The 16,994-nt window shown below is 46.2% G+C and overlaps 1 protein-coding gene across 2 annotated transcripts in view; it reads left to right on the top strand.

Moving 5' to 3' along the window:
- The window catches only part of LOC134349771 (steryl-sulfatase-like), a 145,227-nt gene that overhangs the window by 65,826 nt on the left and 62,407 nt on the right, over positions 1-16,994 (top strand). For both annotated transcript variants that reach the window (XM_063054619.1, XM_063054620.1), the window contains exons 4-5: positions 8,225-8,347; positions 10,417-10,840. In XM_063054619.1, the coding sequence (XP_062910689.1) occupies positions 8,225-8,347; positions 10,417-10,840 (547 nt within the window). The remainder of the gene's footprint in view (positions 1-8,224; positions 8,348-10,416; positions 10,841-16,994) is intronic.

Consider the following 16,994-nt stretch of genomic DNA (forward strand, 5'->3'; position numbering starts at 1 on the left):
TTTATATTCTAATCTTCTCGAAATGCATGCTAACATTGCATTTCTCTTCCTCACCACTCCTCAACCTACAAATGAACCTTCTCTTCTCTCCCCCCCCCCCCCAATATTTCTCCATCCCCTGACTAAACCAACATCTATCAACCTCTGGCTTAAATATACATAAAGACTTGGCCTCCACAGCTGCCTGTGGCAACAAAGTAAACAGATTCACCGCTCTCCGGCTAAAAAAAAAATCCTCCTCATCTCAGTTCTAAAAGGAGAGAATTGCCTCTATCTTGAGGCAATATCCTTTGGTCTGAGACTCTCCCACCATAGGAAACATCCTCTCCACATCCACTCTATCAAGGCCTTTCACCATTCGATACATTTCAATGAGGTCACTCCTCATTCTTCTGAATTCTAGTGAACACGGGCCCAGAGCCATCAAATGCTTTTCATATGACAAGCCGTTTAGTCCTGGAATCATTTTCATGAATCTCCTCTGAACCCTCTCCAATTTCAGCTCATCCTTTCTAAGATAACGGGCCTAAAACTGCTCACAATACTCGAAGTGAGGTCTCACCAGTGCTTTATAAAGTCTCAGCATTACATCCTTGCTTTTATATTCTAGTATTTTTGAAATGAATAGAAACATAGAAAATAGGTGCAGGAGTAGGCCATTCGGCCCTTCGAGCCTGCACCGCCATTTATTATGATCATGGCTGATCATCCAACTCAGAACCCAGCCTTCCCTCCATACCCCCTGACCCCTGTAGCCACAAGGGCCATATCTAACTTCCTTTTAAACATAGCTAATGAACTGGCCTCAACAGTTTGCTGTGGCAGAGAATTCCACAGATTCACCACTCTCTGTGTGAAGAAGTTTTTCCTAACCTCGGTCCTAAAAGGCTTCCCCTCTATCCTCAAACTGTGACCCCTCGTTCTAGACCTCCCCAACATCGGGAACAATCTTCCTGCATCTAGCCTGTCCAATCCCTTTAGGATCTTATACGTTTCAATCAGATCCCCCCTCAATCTTCTAAATTCCAACGAGTACAAGCCCAGTTCATCCAGTCTTTCTTCATATGAAAGACCTGCCATCCCAGGAATCAATCTGGTGAACCTTCTTTGTACTCCCTCTATGGCAAAGATGTCTTTCCTCAGATTAGGGGACCAAAACTGCACACAATACTCCAGGTGTGGTCTCACCAAGGCCTTGTACAACTGCAGTAGTACCTCCCTGCTCCTGTACTCGAATCCTCTCGCTATAAATGCCAGCATACCGTTCGCCTTTTTCACCGCCTGCTGTACCTGCATGCCCACTTTCAATGACTGGTGAATGCTAGCATCCCATTTGCTTTCCAAACCACAGATGCAACCTGCAAGTTAAACTTTAGCGAATCCTGCACAAAGGGTACCTTTTCTCCATTTAAAAAACAGTCGACCCTTTCACTTATACCAAAGTGCGTAACCATAGACTTCCCGACACTATTTCACCTGCTGCTTCTTTGCACATTCTCCTAATCTAAGTCCTTCTGTAGCCTCTCTACTTCCTCACACCCTGGTGTGTACAACATCTGGTCCTGATGTCTGATCTACCTTCAGACATTTCAGTTTTCCAAGAACCTTCTTTCTAGTAATGGTAACTTCATGACCCCTGACATCTGGAACTTCCACCATCCTGCTAGTGTCTTTCACAGCAAAGGCTGATGCAAAATACTTATTCAATTTGTCCGCCATTTCCTTGTTCCCTATTACTATCTCTCCAGTACAGTTTTCCAGCAGTCCAATATCCACTCTCACCTCTTTTACACTTTATGTATCAGAAGAAACCTTTGGTATCCACTTTAATATTATTGGCTACCTTACTTTTGTATTCTATCTTTACCTTCTTAATGACTTTTTTAGTTGCTTTTTGTTGGTATTTAAAAGCTTCCCAATCCCTTAATTTCCCACTAATTTTTGCTCTATTATGTTGGCTTTGACTTCTTGTTAGCCTCAGTCGTGTTATCTTGCCTTTAGGATACTTCCTCTTTGGGATGTATATATCCTGTTCTTTCTGAATTGCTTCCAGAAATTCCAGCCATTGCTGCTCTGCCATCATCCCTGCCAGTGTTCTTTTCCAATCAATTATGGCCAATTCCTCTCTCATGCCTCTATAATTCCCTTTACTCTATTGTAATATTAATAATTCTGACTTTTGCTTCTCCCTCTCAAATTTCAGGGTGATTGCGATATATTATGAATACTTCCCCTAGGGGTTCTTTTACCTTAAGCTCTCTGATCAATTCTGGTTCATTGCACAACACCCAATCCAGAATAGCTAATCCCCTAGTGGGCTCAACCACGAGCTGTTCTGAGCCACAGCACCAGACTCAATGTCAGAGATCTGGTCACTGGCTCCCCCCTGGTAGTTTATCCCCCCTCAATAGCCATCATCATGGCTCCGTCTGTCTAAGTAGACAATGGACGCGCCCATTCCGGGGTGCAGACCCGGGCGATGAATATGGAGATCCCGGGCTGCCCAGACATCAAGGCCCCCCTCTCGGCCTCGCGGATGTGGTCCAAGGGAATGTGAAGCATTACATTTGGCATCAGCTTGGCTGCAGGAGCTGCCGGGAGGTGACGTGATACGTCATCCAACCGTGTTAGGGTTCCACTCCGGATTTGTGTAGGGTTTACTCCTTAACCTTCTCTTCTCCCAAAGATATCCACAAGGCAGTGGGATCCATAGCTCTGGATAGGGGCCCATACCGGGTACTGTCAGCCGGAGCCAGCTGAGCCCGGGACTCATGTAAGGGAGGGTCGTCACGCCCTGTAGTAGTGACATATGTAATTATGTACATTGACTGAGGAGACTGAGAGTGGGAACAGAGTAAGGAGAGGGGAATCATTGTTGGAGGAAGGGGTAGGAGGAGGGGAGGGAGTGGGAAACACCAGACAGACTTTCTGTAATGATCAATAAACCAATTGTTTGGAATCAAGTGACCTTGCCTAGTGTTTTGGGGCTAGGTGTGTCTATATCCACTTCATCACCCCAGCACTTTTCTGCCACCTGTCCCACACTCTTCCCATGATGCTTCATTCTCACCATTCCCAACATCCTTTGCTCCTGTCAGATTTACAAACTCACTCTCCACCCCATGTTGACAAGTACAATATTGTACAAAAGTCTTGGGCGCATACCCCTTGAATATATAAGAAAAATTGTAATCAAAACCATAATTTTGCGTGTGAGGGTTCGAGGATACTATGTGGGTGGGTGGGAGAGTGGAATAGGGCTTGTTTCACTGATGTTGTTCTCTTGTTTGTTACATTCTTCTTTGTTGTTCATCCGAGCATTGTAACTTGCTAGAGATGTCGTCATCATCATCATGTGCTGTGTCATATGATGTGGGCAATCATACTTTATCCATGACTATGATTGTTCTTTGAAAATTTTTCTACAGAAGTGGTTTGCCATTGCCTTCTATTGGGCAACGTCTTTACAAGATGGATGACCCCAGCCATTATCAATACTCTTCAGAGATTGTCTGCCTGGCGTCAGTGGTCACATAACCAGGACATGTGATATGCACCAGCTGCTCATACGACCATCCACCACCTGCTCCCACGGCTTCATGTGACCCTGATCATGGGGCTAAGCAGGTGCTACACCTTGCCCAAGGGTGACCGGCAGGCTAGTAGAGGGAAGGAGCTCCCTACACCACCTTTAGTAGAGACGTATCTCAATCCGCCACCCAACACTGCAATACATCATTAAAGAAGCTATAAATTACAATAAGAAATCTAATTAATTTGTGGATAAAAGAAGGGAGAGATGTAATGAGATAGTGCTTATGAGTTCTTTGTCCTTTCAAAAATATGGTCGACATTGAACCCAAGTGTGAGTCTTCAGGCTCCTGTACCACTTCTTTGATGATAGCAATGAAAAGAGGGCATGTCCTAGGTAGTGGAGGTCCTTAAAGATTTAAAAGATGAGTAATTGGAAGATAAAAATGTGGAAGGGACAAAGGCTCCTGGAAGTCCAAATACAGAGATTCCCAAAGGGTTGCCACACAGATCTATAAGATTTTCTTTTAAAAAAAGAACTAATCATGGACACAAGAGATTCTGCAGAGGCGAGACACACAAAACGCTGGAGGAGCTCAAATACTCAGATCACCAAAAGAGTTTTTAAACCTGCTGAAAGGTTTTGAACAGCTGAGTGAGATGACTTCTACTTGTGAGAACGAGCAATGCTGAAAAATGGGCCGGATGCCGGGAAACCAGAGAGGAAGTTCGGAGTGCTGAGGGGGAGAATCACCGCGACAAAGTGCTACAAGTGAATCTGCCGTGAGATCTTTGACTTCCTCTTCAGGAGACCACAGTCAGTGCAGATCGGAAAGAACACAGCCTCCTCACTGACAATCATCACAGGCATACCTCAGGTTTATTATGCTAACGTGTGTCGTGGTTGCTACTTGGCCGCAGCAGTACAGTGCAATATATTTTTAAAAAAACAGTCTGCAGGCTATGGCACTCAGGGACTTGGGCTATATTTTGTTTTATGACTGTTTTTCTGCGAACGTAATCGTATATGCTCAGTGTGGCTGTTTGCACAGTGTTTTGCACCTTGGCCTCAGAGGAATGCTGTTTTGTTTGGCTGTGATCATATGTATGGTTGAATGATAATTAAATTTGAACATGTTACGTAGTTGGATGCATCAGCAAGGGAGATGAGGCTGAGTACAGGGCTATGGTAGGAAACTTTGTCACATGGTGTGAGCAGAATTATCTGCAGCTTAATGTGAAAAAGACTAAGGAGCTGGTGGTAGACCTGAGGAGAGCTAAGGTACCGGTGACCCCTGTTTCCATCCAGGGGGTCAGTGTGGAGATGGTGAAGGATTACAAATACCTGGGGATATGAATTGACAATAAACTGGACTGGTCTAAGAACACTGAGGCTGTCTACAAGAAGGGTCAGAGCCGTCTCTATTTCCTGAGGAGACTGAGGTCCTTTAACATTGGCCGGACGATGCTGAGGATGTTCTACTAGTCTGTGGTGGCCAGTGCTATCATGTTTGCTGTTGTGTGCTGGGGTAGCAGGCTGAGGGTAGCAGACACCAACAGAATCAACAAACTCATTTGTAAGGCCAGCGATGTTGTGGGGATGGAACTGGACTCCCTCACGGTGGTGTCTGAAAAGAGGATGCTGTCTAAGTTGCATGCCATTTTGGACAATGTCTCCTATCCACTACATAATGTACTGGTTGGGCACAGGAGTACATTCAGCCAGAGACTCATTCCACCGAGATGCAGCACAGAGTGTCATAGGAAGTCATTCCTGCCTGTGGCCATCAAACTTTGCAACTCCTCCCTTGGAGGGTCAGACACCCTGTGCCGATAGGCTGGTCCTGGACTTATTTCATAATTTACTGGCATAATTTATATATTACTATTTAACTATTTATGGTTCTATTACTATTTATTATTTATGGTGCAACTGTAACGAAAACCAATTTCCGCCTGGGATCAATAAAGTATGACTATGACTATTGAATGTTTGGACACTATCTCACTTTTTTTTACAGTAGTTTTTGCACGTTTTTTAATCTATTCAATATACATATACTATAATTGATTTACTTGTTTGTTTATTATTATTATTTTTATTTTATTATTTTTTTCTCTCTCTGCTAGATTATGTATTGCATTGAGCTGCTGCTGCCAAGTTAACAAATTTCACGTCGCATGCCGGTGATAGTAAACCTGATCCTCAATATAATCCAAAACCTTGAGTTCATGAATGTTACAGCAGTCCGCAGTTAAACCCAACACAGCCTGTTCTCTACCAAGTAAACACCAGTGGGCAGTACTGACTCCAGCCACACCGCCCCCAGCACTCCAGTGGAGCGCACAGACTCCAATTCCTCTCTTGTGGGCGGCTGCAAATAGGCAACGCTGCTGCCTGAGGCCCAGTCCTCGCCACGACTGAGGCCAGACAGCACCCCCCCCCAACCCCCCGCACTGTCCGCTGATAAATTTGTGAATTGGACCCAGAGCACTCCACGTCAACAACATCTAACGGGGCCTTGCAATCACAAGAAAAATGACTAAGATTAGATTAGATTAGATTATGAGGACACGCAATCCTCTTTTATTGTCATTTAGTAATGCATGCATTAAGAAATGATACAATGTTCCTCCAGTATGATATCACAGAAACACAAGACAAACTAAGACTAAAAAAACTGACAAAAACCACATAATTATAACATATAGTTACAACAGTGCAAAGCAATACCGTAATTTGATAAAGAACAGACCATGGGCACAGTAAAAAATAAAGTCTCAAAGTCCCTCGAAAGTCCCGTCATCTCACGCAGACGGTAGAAGGAAGAAAAACTCTCCCTGCCATGAACCTCCAGTGCCATAAACTTGCCGATACAGCACCCTGGAAGCACCCGACCACAGCCGACTCTTGAGTCCGTCCGAAAACTTCGAGCCTCCAAAGCCAGCCCTCTGACACCAAGCACCATCTCTGCCGAGCGCTTCGACCCCGGCCCCGGCAATAGGCAAAGCTGAGGACTTGGGGCCTTCCCCTCTGGAGATTCTCGATCGCACAGTAGCAGCAGCAGCGAAGCAGGCATCTCAGAAGTTTCTCCAGATGTTCCTCCGTGCTTCTCACGTCTGTCTCCATCAAATCAGGATTGTGCACGGTACCTATTTAACAAATACCGATATCATTTTGGAGCGGCCGCTGATGATCGGCTGCTGTTAGATTGCGCGTTACCTTCACACACCGACTCTGCCGACGCGCCTCTGGCGCAGACAGCAGCACGTTCCGTGTCAAGTCCCGCTCGTTCATGTTATCCGCCAATGAGCAACACGCTGATGGGGTAGGCCTGCAGAGCTCCAAGTTCTCAAAGTCCACCGGGGCCTTGTGATCACGAGAAGCATGCCTGCAAAAGACAGCCGCACATTGAAGCTGTTGCGCCTGAGCGCGTCGCCATCTTACCATTGTCTCACGCTCCACATTGAACTTCATCTCACAAGTGCCCCGCCCTTCCATCAGCCTGAGAAAGCCACTTTCCATCCAGCTTCTCGCCCTCCGCCATCAGATTCTGAACCGTCCATGAACGCTACCTCACTGTTTTGCTCGCTTTTTGCACTGATTTTTATAAATTTCTTATTGTAACTAATATTTTTATGAATTTCACAACGTATGTCAATGATAATGAACCTGATTCCGGTGACAGGTGCATGAAAGAGGAAGCTCGGAGAGAAGGGAGCAGGTTATGTTGATGTTGTAAGAGGAGCCAGTGTGGCCACTTTATTAGGTCCACCTGCTTGTTAATGCAAATATCTAATCAGCCAATCACATAGCAGCAACTCAATGCATAAAAGCCTGAAGACATGGTCGAGGGTCAATGGTTGTTCAGACTAAACAACAGAATGGGGAAGAAATGTGTTCTAAGTGACTTTGACCTTGGAATAATTGTTGGTGGTTTGAATATCTCAGAAAAGGCTGATCTAGGAGTTTCACTCACCACAGTCTCTAGAGTTTACAGAGAATGGGGCGAGAAACAAAAAAATATCCAGTGAGACACATCAAAGTTGCTGGTGAACGCAGCAGGCCAGGCAGCATCTCTAGGAAGAGGTACAGTCGACGTTTCAGGCCGAGACCCTTCGTCAAGACTAACTGAAGGAAGAGATAATTTCAAGTCCCTCACTAGCTCTTCCTTCAGTTTTTCAAATCTCTTACTAGCTCTTCCTTCAGTTAGTCCTGATGAAGAGTCTCAGCCCGAAACGTCGACTGTACCTCTTCCTAGAGATGCTGCCTGGCCTGCTGCGTTCACCAGCAACATTGATGTGTGTTGCTTGAATTTCCAGCATCTGCAGAATTCCTTGTGTTTGCATATCCAGTGAGAGGCAGTTCTGTGGGCAGAAACACCTTGTTAATGAGAGAGGTCAGAGGAGAATGGCCAGACTGGTTCAAGCTGACAGGAAGGTGTCGGTAACTCAAAAACCATACATTACAACAGTGATGTGCAGAAGAGCATCTCTCAACACACAACATGGCAAACCTTGAAGTGGATGGGCTGCTGCAGCAGAAGCCCACGGATGTACGTTCAGTGGCAGCTCTATGGGGTACAGGAGATAACTAATATAGCGGCTTCTGAGTGTAAAACACAAGAAAGGCCTCTTTTTGTGCTGTCCTGTTCTATGACCCTAAAAGACCAAGTTCTCTCTCTCTCTTTAGGAATGGCCTCCACCCAAAGAATTGGTGTCTACATTTTTGTTGCTGGGTCAGGTGGACTTCCCACCAATGAGAGCACCTTTGTCAAGCTGTTGAAAGAGGAAGGCTATTCCACTGCCTTGATAGGTAAGGGGTAGTGGCTGCACCTTCTGATACAAGGCAATTAAGTTTTAATAAACACAGGACCAATCCAGAGTAACACGTATAAAAATGCTGGGGGAGCTCAGCAGGTCAGGCAGCATCTATGAACAGTCGATGTTTCGGGCTGAGACCCTTCCTCAGGGCTGGGAAGGAAGGGGGAAGAAGTCAGAATAAAAAGGTCGGAGGAGGGGAAGGTGTACGAGCTAGAAGATGATAGGTGAGTCCAGATGAGTGGGGGGGTTGAAGTGAGAAGCTGAGAGTTGATAAGGGGAAGAGATCAAGGGCTGAAGAAGGAGGAATCTGATTGGACAGGATGGCGGACAGTGGGTAAAAAAGGAGCAGGGCACCAGAGGGATGGGATAGGCAGATGACAAGAGAGGAGGTAACAGCAGAGCCAGATTGGGGAATGGGGGGTGGGGGAGAGAAAGGGGAGGAGACCGAGATTATCAGAAGTTAGAGAAATCAATTGGTTGGCTGCACAATTGTCGCCTACCCCAGTTCCAGCACCCTCGAGTGGATCCAGACCTCAACTACACCACCACCAACTCCAGGTCCTGCGACCCTGGAAACCTTCAGACTGCAGATTGGTCCACCACTAGCTCCAGCTCCAGTCCAGATCTTGGCCGTAGCACCTCAAACCTGAGACTCCCCTGCTGCCGCTGTTCCCTCCAGGCTCCCCTTCCTCCACGACCACTCTCCTCTAGCAGCAGGAGGGATATGGGGCCACCACCACCTCTAGGCCATCCTGACTAGGAAATACAGTTTTGTGCAAAAGTCTTAGGCACATAGATATTTTATTGATCCCAAAAGAAATTACAGTGTCACAGTAGCATTACGAGTGCACAGATATAGATATTAGAAGAGAAGTAGGAAGAATAAAAAACAAGTTACCACAAACAGTCTAACAGGAGGGGATCATCACTTCCCCAGCTACAGGTTGACTCATTATAGAGCCTAATGGCCGAGGGTAAGAATAACCTCATATAGAAACATAAAAACATAGAAAATAGGTGCAGGAGTAGGCCATTCGGCCCTTCAAGCCTGCACCGCCAATCAGTATGATCATGGCTGATCATCCAACTCAGAACCCTTCACCAGCCTTCTCTCCATACCCCCTGATCCCTTTAGCCACAAGGGCCATATCTAACTCCCTCTTAAATATAGCCAATGAACTGGCCTCAACTGTTTCCTGTGGCAGAGAATTCCACAGATTCACCACTCTCTGTGTGAAGAAGTTTTTCCTAATCTCGGTCCTAACAGGCTTCCCCTTTATCCTCAAACTGTGACCCCTCGTTCTGGACTTCCCCAAGCATAGCCCTCTTTAGAGCAGCACAGCTGTCTTGGTCTTGGTCTATTACTGAAAGTGCTCCTCTGTTTAGCCGAGGTGGCATGCAGAGGGTGAGAAACATTGTCCAGAATTGGCAGGATTTTCTGTAGGGTTCTCTGTTCTACCACAGCCTCTAGTGTGTCCAGTTACAGCTAATGTGCCTAAGACCTCTGCACAGTACAGTAGTAATTTTATGTATTGCTGTGTACTGCTGCCACAAGAAACAAATTTTATGACTTGTGTGAGTGATGATAAACCTGATTCTGATGTGGATCTCTGTTGTGGACTGAGAGTGGGAAGGGGTCAGGGAGAGGGGAAGCATTATTGGGAAAGGAGAAGGAATGGGGAGGGAGGAAGAAGCACTGGAGAGACAGCCATCCTGTAATGATCAATAAACCAATTGTTTGGAATGAAATGACTTAGCCTGCGCCACTCACCCGCCCCCTGGCACGTCTCAGATCCCTCGCGCGGCGCTCCACCCTCGCCATTCCCAACATCCTTTGCTCCCACCAGGGTTACAAACTCACTTTCCATTCCACATTGACAAATATCATGGGCACACTAAGCAATATACTGTATGTGTGCCTAAGACTTCTGCTCTGTACTGTACGTGCTGTGTGTGATATGTTTTGTGGGTGCACCAGGGTGTGGAGGAACATTGTTTCGTTTGGTTGTATATGTGTACATTCAAATGACATTGAACTTGAACTAATGGTTTACTTTACAGGAAAGTGGCACCTTGGCTTGAATTGCAAAACCAGTGACGACCACTGTCACCATCCAGCACGTCACGGGTTTGACTACTTTTACGGCCTTCCGTTGTCTAATCTGCGCGATTGCAAGCTCAACAGTGGTAGCGTCCTCATCGCGGGATCTCGAAGTGTTGCCCGTGTCACTCTCCAGCTTGTCACCCTGGGGCTTTTCACCCTGTTGCTCCTGGACTACTTGGCCTTGGTGAAGGTACCTTGGAGAGCCCTGGGCTATGTCTTCCTGGTGGCCGCCATATTGCTTGCCTTTATAGTGTTGTTCTTCAACCAGTTTCGCAACTTCAACTGCATCCTGATGCACAACGAGAAGATAATTGAGCAGCCCTATTCATATGACAACCTGATGCAGACATTGACCAATGAGGCCACAAGCTTCCTGGAACGGTAAGAGATGTGAACCCAATTACCCATTTATTTGAAGGTATCTGTTGGGGCGGCATGTTATTGTAGCAGTTAGCATAACACCTATTATAGTGCCAACAAGTGGAAGATAGCCTTGTTCCCTCTAAGGACATGTGCACGCACACACACACACACACACACACACACACGTCTTCACTACTAGCGGAGAAAGGAATTTAAACTATGCACAAAATGTTGTCACCCTCTAACTCATTGGCATGTTTACTAGAATGTTACCTGGGTTTCATCTCCTAAGTTAAAGGTTGAACAAGTTAGGTCTTTATTCTTTGGAGCATAGAAGGCTGAGGGGGGACTTGATAGAGGTATTTAAAATTATGAGGGGGTTAGATAGAGTTGACGTGGATAGGCTTTTCCCATTGAGAGTGGGGGAGATTCAAACAAGAGGACATGAGTTGAGAGTTAAAGGGCAAAAGTTTAGGGGTAACATGAGGGGGAACATCTTTACCCAGAGAGTGGTAGCTGTGTGGAATGAGCTTCCAGCAGAAGTGGTTGAGGTAGGTTCGATGTTGTCATTTAAAGTTAAATTGGACAGCTATATGGACAGGAAAGGAATGGAGGGTTATGGGCTGAGTGCAGGTCGGTGGGACTAGGTGAGAGTAAGAGTTCGGCATGGACTAGAAGGGCCGAGATGGCCTACTTACGTGCTGTAATTGTTATATGGTTATAAGTATATTTCACGATCGTGCACAATCGCATTTCCTTTTCCGATTTCTGATGTGGACAGTGTTGACAGCGTGGAGTCTGCAGATTTTAGAACTGGCTTAGTTATACTGTTTTTATTGAAGAAATTATTGATTCTCTGTCGAATTCCAAAGAAGCACAAAAGAACTGCTATCCTTGGAATAACTTCAGGTTTGCTTCCTCGTAAAAATTCAGTCCACACATGTTGCTGTCACTGGACAAAAGAACTGCACGGCACAAGATTTTTTGTGCACACTCCTCTTTACAAATTAGAGGGAACATTGGAAGATAGGAGTTCAATTCCCACCACTGTCTGTAAGGAGTGTCCACATTCAAGAGCCATCTCTAGAAGGTTCACTGATTCTTAATGTCTTATGATCTTAATAGCCTTGCACAAATACCAGAACAGTACCAGGCCTTGAATCAGGCTATACTATTCTGAACTAGCATGAATTTGCTTTGTGTTCCCTTTTAGTTTAGAAGATTGTGATGTTAGAATAGAAGATCAGAAGATATTGGAGCAGAATTAGGCCATTTGGCCCATCGAGTCTCTTCCACCATTCAATCCAATTTTCCTCTCAGCCCCAGTCTCCTGCCTTCTCCCTGCATTCCTTCATGTCCTGACCACTCAAGAATCTATCAACCTCTACTTTAAATATACATAAAGACTTAACCTCCACAGCTGCACGTGGCAGAGAATTCCACAGATTCACCACTCACGTCTCCACATCCACTCTATCAAGGCCTTTCACCATTTGATAGGTTTCAATGAGGAGAAGATGTTTCCTGTGGTGGGAGTCAAAGACCAGAGAACACAGCATCCAAATAGAGGGGCGTCCTTTCAAAACGGAGATGAGGAGGAATTTGTTTAACCAGAGTGGTGAATCTGTGGACTTCTTTGCCACATGCAGCTGTGGAGGTCAAGTCTGAGAGGAAAATTCTGTGCCAACCTGTCACAAACCCCAACCCGTACGTCTTTGGAATGTGGGAGGAAACTGGAGCACCTAGAGAAAAAACTCCATGTGATTTAAAAGGGACCGTACGGGGGTGGGGGACAACCTCTCCACTCAGTGTGGTGCATAAATGGAATGAGCTACCAGAGGCAGGTACAGTAACATTTAAAAGACAGTTGGATAAGTGAGCGGATAGGAGGGGCGTGGAGGCTCTGGGCCAAATGCAGGCAAGTGGGACTAGCTTGGTGAGCACTATAGTCAGCACGGATGAGTTGGGCCGAAGGGTCTGTTTCCGTCTCTATGACTCAAAGGGTAGTGGGAGCAAAGGCGATTAATATTTTTAATACAGGACTTGAATAGATTCTTGATAAGCATGTGGGTAGAAGGGGGCAAAATCTGCAATGTTTTAAAACCTTGGCGGCCCACATCTTCACAACCTTCAACCCAATTCCAAAGAGTTAAGCCAGCAAGGAAGTCATCGGATGAGAGAGTATTACGTATAAGGTGAGAATGGCCAAGCTTGGATTGTTTGTATTGGCAATGGGGGCTGCCACATGAAAAGAGTTATGTGTAAACAAGTTCAAAGCTCAAAAGAAATTTATTACCAAAGTGCATATATGTCACCATATTCTACCCTGAGATTCATTTTTTCTTGGTCATTCCTTTGGACTCATCAGCTGCGTAGAAGGGGAGCCCACTACATGGGCGACAGCTTTTTCCCCCATATTGTACTGCCCTGGCTTGCGTTTTATGTAGACAGCTAGGGTGTAACATCCATGGTTGAACCCATCCAACGTAGGCCTCAATTAGTGCAGGGCTGCAGTCACAACATTTTTGTTCCTTAATAACCATAATAGAATCAATGAAAGACCACACCAACTTGGGCGTTCAATCAGTGTGCAAAAGATTACAAACTGTTCTAATAAAAAAGAAATGATATTTATTGCTTATTTATTATTACTGAGAACTTGAGATGAAGAGTCCTTGAAAGTCAGTCCATAGGTTGAGGGAACATTTCAGTAATGGGGCAAGTGAAGTTGTCCCCTCAGGTTCAGGAGCCTGATGGTTGAGGGGTAATGACTGTTCCTGAGCCTGGTGGTGGTCGGCCCTGAGCCTCATGTACCACCTTCCTGGTGGCAGCAGTGAGAAGAGAACATGGCCTAGGCGATGGAGTAGGAAGATATTGAAAATGGCAGAGAAAGCAAGAAGGTAGATGAATGAGGAGCAGTGCAGACCACTAGACTTCTCTCGCCTACTCTGGTCATTCAACAAGACAGTGACTGATGTAACTGAAACCTCAAACCTGCATTCCCCTTACGTGTGTGTGTATATGCTTGCATACACGTGTATGTGTGTGGTCACTCATTCGAAGCTCAGGCTTGGACTTTCTAATGTTATTCGTTACTGAGAATTATGGACTATAATGCTCCCACCAGCTGTATTGAGTTGACACTGCCTAGCTCTAAACTTGCTACTTGTTACTTGTTCTTATCTGAAACTCAAGCCTTTTAATCAGTAAAGTAGCAGCTCCTCGTCTGCCACGCTCGTCCTCGCCAACTCCTAACCACCCACACATTCACTGACATGAGAAACTAAACATAATGGAACTAGCAGTAGCAACACGAGAGATTCTGTCGATGCTGGAAATCCAGGGCAACACACACAAAGTGCTGGAAGAATTCGGCAGGTCAGGCGACATCTATGGAGAGGAACATTTCTCTCTCCCCCTTGAGGTCTCCCTGCCGGCTCTCCCTCTCTCTCCCTTCAGGTCTCCCCCTCCCCTTGAGGTCTCCCTGCCCCCCCCCCACCTCAGCTCTGCTTCTTTTTGCTCTGTTAACTCTGTCCTGGTCTCGTTAACTTCACCTCATCCCTTGCCCATATATGTGTCTTTTCTCATTCACCTCTCACCTTCTTTACCCTTGCTCTTGTCTCTTCTCCTTCACCCTACCATATACCAGAGATACTAGTCAGTTCTCATTGCAATCAGCCTATTCTAGTGCCATCTGTGATCTCCACCCAGTGCATTTCTGTCCGTTAGCGGAGGACTTTCAGGCAGATGGGGCTCTGGTTGGCAACTCACCTTGGAGAAGGGAAACTGTGATCTCAAAGCTCCGCTGCCTTGTGGCTGTACCCAGTCATGGGTAAGGCTACAGGAGTAAACCCCAAGGAGAAGTCTGCAGCTGGAGTACCTAAGCTGAGTTCAGTGCTGACTGGCAAATCCTGCAATGCTGCTGGTGCCACACTCCATCAGTCTCGATCATTCCTTTGGAGTCATCAGCTACGTAGAAGGGGAGCCCGCTACATGGGCGACAGCTTTTTCTCCATATTGTACTGCCCTGGCTTGCTTTTTATGTAGACAGCTGGGTGTAACGTCCATGGCTGAACCCGACCAACATAGGCCTCAATTAGTGCAGGGCTGCAGTCACGGCATTTTTGTTCCTTAATTATGGTTACTGGGTGGTGGGTTGGAAATATGTTTCCACCAAAGGAGGTGTAAGGTGCTCCTTCCCTCTGCTAGCCTGCAGGTCACCCTTGGGCACCTGTTTAGCCCCCCCCCCCCACCAGATCAGGGTCACGTGAAGCCGTGGGAGCAGGTGGTGGATGGTCGTATGAGCAGCTGGTGCAGATCACAATTCCTAGTTATGCGACCACCGACACCAGGCAGACAATCTCTGAAGGGTATTGATAATGGCTGGGGTCACCCATCTTGTAAAGACACTGCCCAATAGAAGGCAATGGCAAACCACTTCTGTATAAAAAAATTTCCCAAGAATAATCATGGTCATAAAGACCATAATTGCCCATGTCATACGACACAGCACATAATGAACAAACAAAGATGATGACAGAGACAAAAAGTCATACAGCACGGAGTCAGGCCCTTCGGTCCAACTGGTCCATGCTGACCAAGATCCCCATTTCAGCTCATCCCATTTGCCTGTGTTTGGCCTGTATCCCCCTCGATGCGTCCCATGCATGGCGTTAGCTTTATTTGTCACATGTACTCTGAAACATCACTGTAACAGCAACCCGAACAAACCAGCACCACTGCTGGAGATCCATCACGAGGAGTTATCCTGTATGACACACCCTGTGATCAATCCAATAATAATGTTCCAGACGTTGAAGAAAAGTATTTGATCCTTGGGCCGTGATGAGGCCACCCTGAGGGTGGAGGCGAAACACCTTGTATTCCATCTGGGTTCCCTCCAACCTGATGGCGTAAATATTGTTTTCTCATTCCAGCAAACAAATAGTCATAGTCATACTTTATTGATCCTGGGGGAAATCGGTTTTCATTACAGTTGCACCATAAATAATTGAATAGTAATAAAACCATAAATAGTTAAATAGTAATATGTAAATTATGCCAGGAAATGTCCAGGACCAGCCTATTGGCTCAGGGTGTCTGACCCTCCAAGGGAGGAGTTGTAAAGTTTGATGGCCACAGGCAGGAATGACTTCCTATGACGCTCTGTGTTGCATCTCGGTGGAATGAGTCTCTGGCTGAATGTACTCTTGTGCCCACCCAGTACATTATGTAGTGGCTGGGAGACATTGTCCAAGATGGCATGCAACTTGGACAGCATCCTCTTTTCAGACACCACCGTCAGAGAGTCCAGTTCCATCCCCACAACATCACTGGCCTTACGAATGAGTTTGTTGATTCTGTTGGTGTCTGCTACCCTCAGCCTGCTGCCCCAGCACACAACAGCAAACATGATCGCACTGGCCACCACAGACTCGTAGAACATCCTCAGCATCGTCCGGCAGTTATTAAAGGACCTCAGTCTCCTCAGGAAATAGAGACGGCTCTGACCCTTCTTGTAGACAGCCTCAGTGTTCTTTGATCAGTCCAGTTTATTGTCAATTCGTATCCCCAGGTATTTGTAATCCTCCACCATGTCCACATTGACCCTCTGGATGGAAACAGGGGTCACCGGTACCTTAGCTCTCCTCAGGTCTACCACCAGCTCCTTAGTCTTTTTCACATTAAGCTGCAGATAATTCTGCTCACACCATGTGACAAAGTTTCCTACCGTAGCCCTGTACTCAGCCTCATCTACCTTGCTGATGCATCCAACTATGGCAGAGTCATCCGAAAACTTCTGAAGATGACAAGACTCTGTGCAGTAGTTGAAGTCCGAGGTGTAAATGGTGAAGAGAAAGGGAGACAAGACAGTCCCCTGTGGAGCCCCAGTGCTGCTGATCACTCTGTCGGACACACACTGTTGCAAGCACACGTACTGTGGTCTGCCAGTCAGGTAATCAAGAATCCATGACACCAGGAAAGCATCCACCTGCACCCCCCTCCCTTATTCCCCACTTTGACCTTTTACTTCTCACCTGCCTATTACTTTTCCCTGTGTCCCTCCTCCTTCCCTTTCTCCTTCCCTTTCTCCTATTGTCCACTCTCCTCTCCTCTCCTCTCAGGTTTTTTCTTCTCCAGACTTTGACCATTATCCTCTGCCTGGCTTCAC

Source organism: Mobula hypostoma, chromosome 7 (genome assembly GCF_963921235.1).
Source record: "Mobula hypostoma chromosome 7, sMobHyp1.1, whole genome shotgun sequence".
NCBI classification, from domain to species: Eukaryota; Metazoa; Chordata; class Chondrichthyes; order Myliobatiformes; family Myliobatidae; genus Mobula; species Mobula hypostoma.